This window comes from Octopus bimaculoides, chromosome 27, assembly GCF_001194135.2.
Source record: "Octopus bimaculoides isolate UCB-OBI-ISO-001 chromosome 27, ASM119413v2, whole genome shotgun sequence".
Taxonomy (NCBI): domain Eukaryota; kingdom Metazoa; phylum Mollusca; class Cephalopoda; order Octopoda; family Octopodidae; genus Octopus; species Octopus bimaculoides.
In genome coordinates, this window is record NC_069007.1 from 3869191 (window position 1) to 3872373 (window position 3183).

At 39.7% G+C, this 3183-nt stretch overlaps 1 protein-coding gene across 1 annotated transcript in view; it reads right to left on the bottom strand.

Moving 5' to 3' along the window:
- LOC106879169 (uncharacterized) overlaps positions 1-3183 on the bottom strand; it is a 27357-nt gene that overhangs the window by 4246 nt on the left and 19928 nt on the right. Inside the window, exons 9-10 of the mRNA XM_014928613.2 lie at positions 1993-2319; positions 324-625 (exon numbers count right to left, since the gene is read on the bottom strand). Of these exons, the coding sequence (XP_014784099.1) occupies positions 324-625; positions 1993-2319 (629 nt within the window). The remainder of the gene's footprint in view (positions 1-323; positions 626-1992; positions 2320-3183) is intronic.

Genomic DNA, 3183 nt, shown 5'->3' on the forward strand with positions numbered 1-3183 from the left:
GGGGGGGGGGTGAAATGACAGATGCATGTGGGATTTGAACCCACATTTTCTGTGAACATTATAGTAAAGCAACAAATTGAATTTTCTTTTTGTGATATGAAATAAATTGTTTTTAAAAATGGAACTCAAAGCAGATAAAGCTACAGAAAAACTGCATGTACGATATTATATTTAAAAAAACCCTGGATGTATGTATGTATATATATATATATAAATATATATATATATATATATATATACATATATATATATATAAAAGCCCAATTTGGACATATGCCTGTGGGATTTGAAGCTACATCTCCTGTGAACATAATATTACCCACCTGCTGAGATGGCAAACCAAGTTGCCCCGTGCCGATGCCGGCATACCAAACAGCTGGCACACAACATTGGTGATTCCGTTGCTGTTAGCAATCGTGTCTCGTAAGTAAGGGCTCTGAATGAATCGTCTGATGGAAGGGGTTTCAGACGTGAGTCCCTCAATGATTGCCTTGATCATTGCCGACAGGAGTGTGGGCAACAACGAACTCTGATACGATGGCATTTCGGTTTGGCTGCCAGATATTGTTGACTCCATGAAAATCTCTGTGTCTTCTCTGCTGGTTTCCTCCGTTTTCGGAACATGCTGAAGCAGACGGAAAAACAAGATTTTAAAATGCTGCAAGGAAATCTATCGGGAGAGGAAAGAAGGTTAAGTATTAGCAAAGAGGTTGTAATTAAACAAAACCTTGTCCCATTAATTGTTCGTTTATTCTTGTGTAAGAAAAGAGAGAAAAGAAGATGACAGCATCTGGCTGTCTGATCTGGACTTTAGTTGGTCACCACCACCCCATACACAGACATACACGTATGTATATGTATGTATGTGTTTATGGAGCAGAGCCAAGGGGAAAAAGAGGACAGTTCTTGGGCTACATGTTTCTGATTTTCAGAAATTGTGTGTATGTGTGTGTGTGTTTATATGTGTATATGTACGTATATGTGTGTATATGTATATACATGTATATATATGTGTGTATATGTATATGTGTATATATATGGGCGGAGACGGACTATATGTAATCTGAACCTTTCCCCACCTTATTTATTAATTTTTTTTACGGAATCCCACGTTTTAGGCTATGGAGATTCCGATTCTGAAAAAAAATTGTTTGAAAAATTTCAATCCCCCCCCCTCACCAAGTAGGCTATTTACATGCTAGAAATAACAGCCAAATCTCACAAAACTAGTGTTAGGGTTAGGTTTAAGGTTAGGGTTAGGGTCAGGGTTAGGGTTAGGTTTACCCTGTGGATCTATATAAAAACCGGGGGGGTGGGATCGAAATTTTGAAATTGAGATTAAAAAAAATTTTTTTTCAGAATCGGAATCTCCATAGCCTAAAACGTGGGATTCCGTAAAAAAAAAAATAAGGGAGGAAAGGTTCAGATTACATATAGTCTATCTGGACCTATATACGTATGTATATGTGTATACATGTGTGTGTATATGTGTGCATGTGTGTGTATGTATATATATATATATGTGTGTTTGTGTGTGTGTATGTATGTGTGTCTGTGTTTGTCCTCCCAACATCGTTTTAAGGATATCACGAAAAGCCTGGCTGGGGGCCCAACCTTCTGAGTTCTTTAACAGGGGTTAGAAAAACTGAAGGACCACTGCAATAAGTGTGTGAATCTGAGAGGGGAATATGTTGAATAAAACCATAATTAACTGATCTCCTTGGATTTTCTTTTACCCAAAGCCAGGAACTTTTCTGCACCCCCCCCCTCGTATATATTTATATTTATTCTGGGTTTGATATGGAACAGCAGCTGGTGGTGAGACTCCAGTTTGGCCATTCTGCAGTCATTTGGAGCCTTGAGTCAACCCTTAATCACCATTATTTCCAGGTCTGTTCTGACCCAGAACTTTCCTCGTTGGCTCAGCAAATAAATGATGGATGATGTCACGACTTGCCCCAAAGACAGAAAGGTTGTAAGTTCAATACTGACCTGGTTAGTGAAGTAGAAAACAGTTAAGATGTCCTTGATAACAGCCTGAATATGGTTCACTTCATAGACGGTGGTACATTGACCTGCATAGACCGAGCTAAGCAATGCCGTCAGCTTGCTAATAATCGATTGATTGCTCAACGGAAGGAATGGTTTGGCGAGGTCTACCATTGCTGCCATATCTAGCAGTGACCAGTGGACAGGAGGTGCTGGTCCAGGGAACTTCTCGGGAACGGTGCAGCATTGTTGCTGTAGGAGAATGGCATGAATTGTAGCAAAACCAGCAACATCAAAGGTGTAAGTAGAAAATGGCGTGACATGGGTTTTCTGGAAAACAAAAAGCAAGAACAGTAACAATAATAATAATAATTAATTCTGGTTTTATTGGCCACAAGGGCTAATATAAATTAAAAACATGTAAGGACAAAGACAGGATGAAGGTTACAAAGGGTTTTGTCCGAAAAAAAAAAAAAAAAAAAAAAATGGTAGTGGTACCAATAATTGTCGGAGTCCTGGGAACAGTGAGTAAAAATCGCGAGAAGTACATGGAACAAATAGGGGCTGCAATAAGGGTGGAGCACTTGTAGAAAACAGTACTGCTTGGAACCACTCAAATACTCTGGATGGTGCTCGAAAAATAAGGGGTGTTACCTTATTTCACTGGTACGGAACAGCTAACACCGTAGTACATCTCCAGTGTTAGAAGCTGTGCAATGACAATAATAATAATAATTATAATAATAACAATCCTTTCTACTAAAGGCACAAGGCCTGGAATTTGGTAGGAGTGGGGGAGTTGATTATATTGACCTCACTGTTTCACTGACGCTTAATTTATCAACCTGAAAAAGGATGAAAGGCAAAGTCAACCTCGATGCCACGAAGCATTTTGGCTGGCTTGCTAATGATTCTGCCAGCTCACTGCACCACCACCACTACTACTACTACCACCATTACTACCACCACCACCACCACTACTACCACCCCTACTACTACTACTACTACTACTACTACCACTACTACTACCAGCACCACCACCACTACTACCACCCCTACTACTACTACAACTACTACCACCACCACCACCACAACTACTACCACCACAACTACTACTACTACTACTACTACTACTACTACTACTACTACTACTACTACTACTACTACTACTACTACTACTACTACTACTACTAC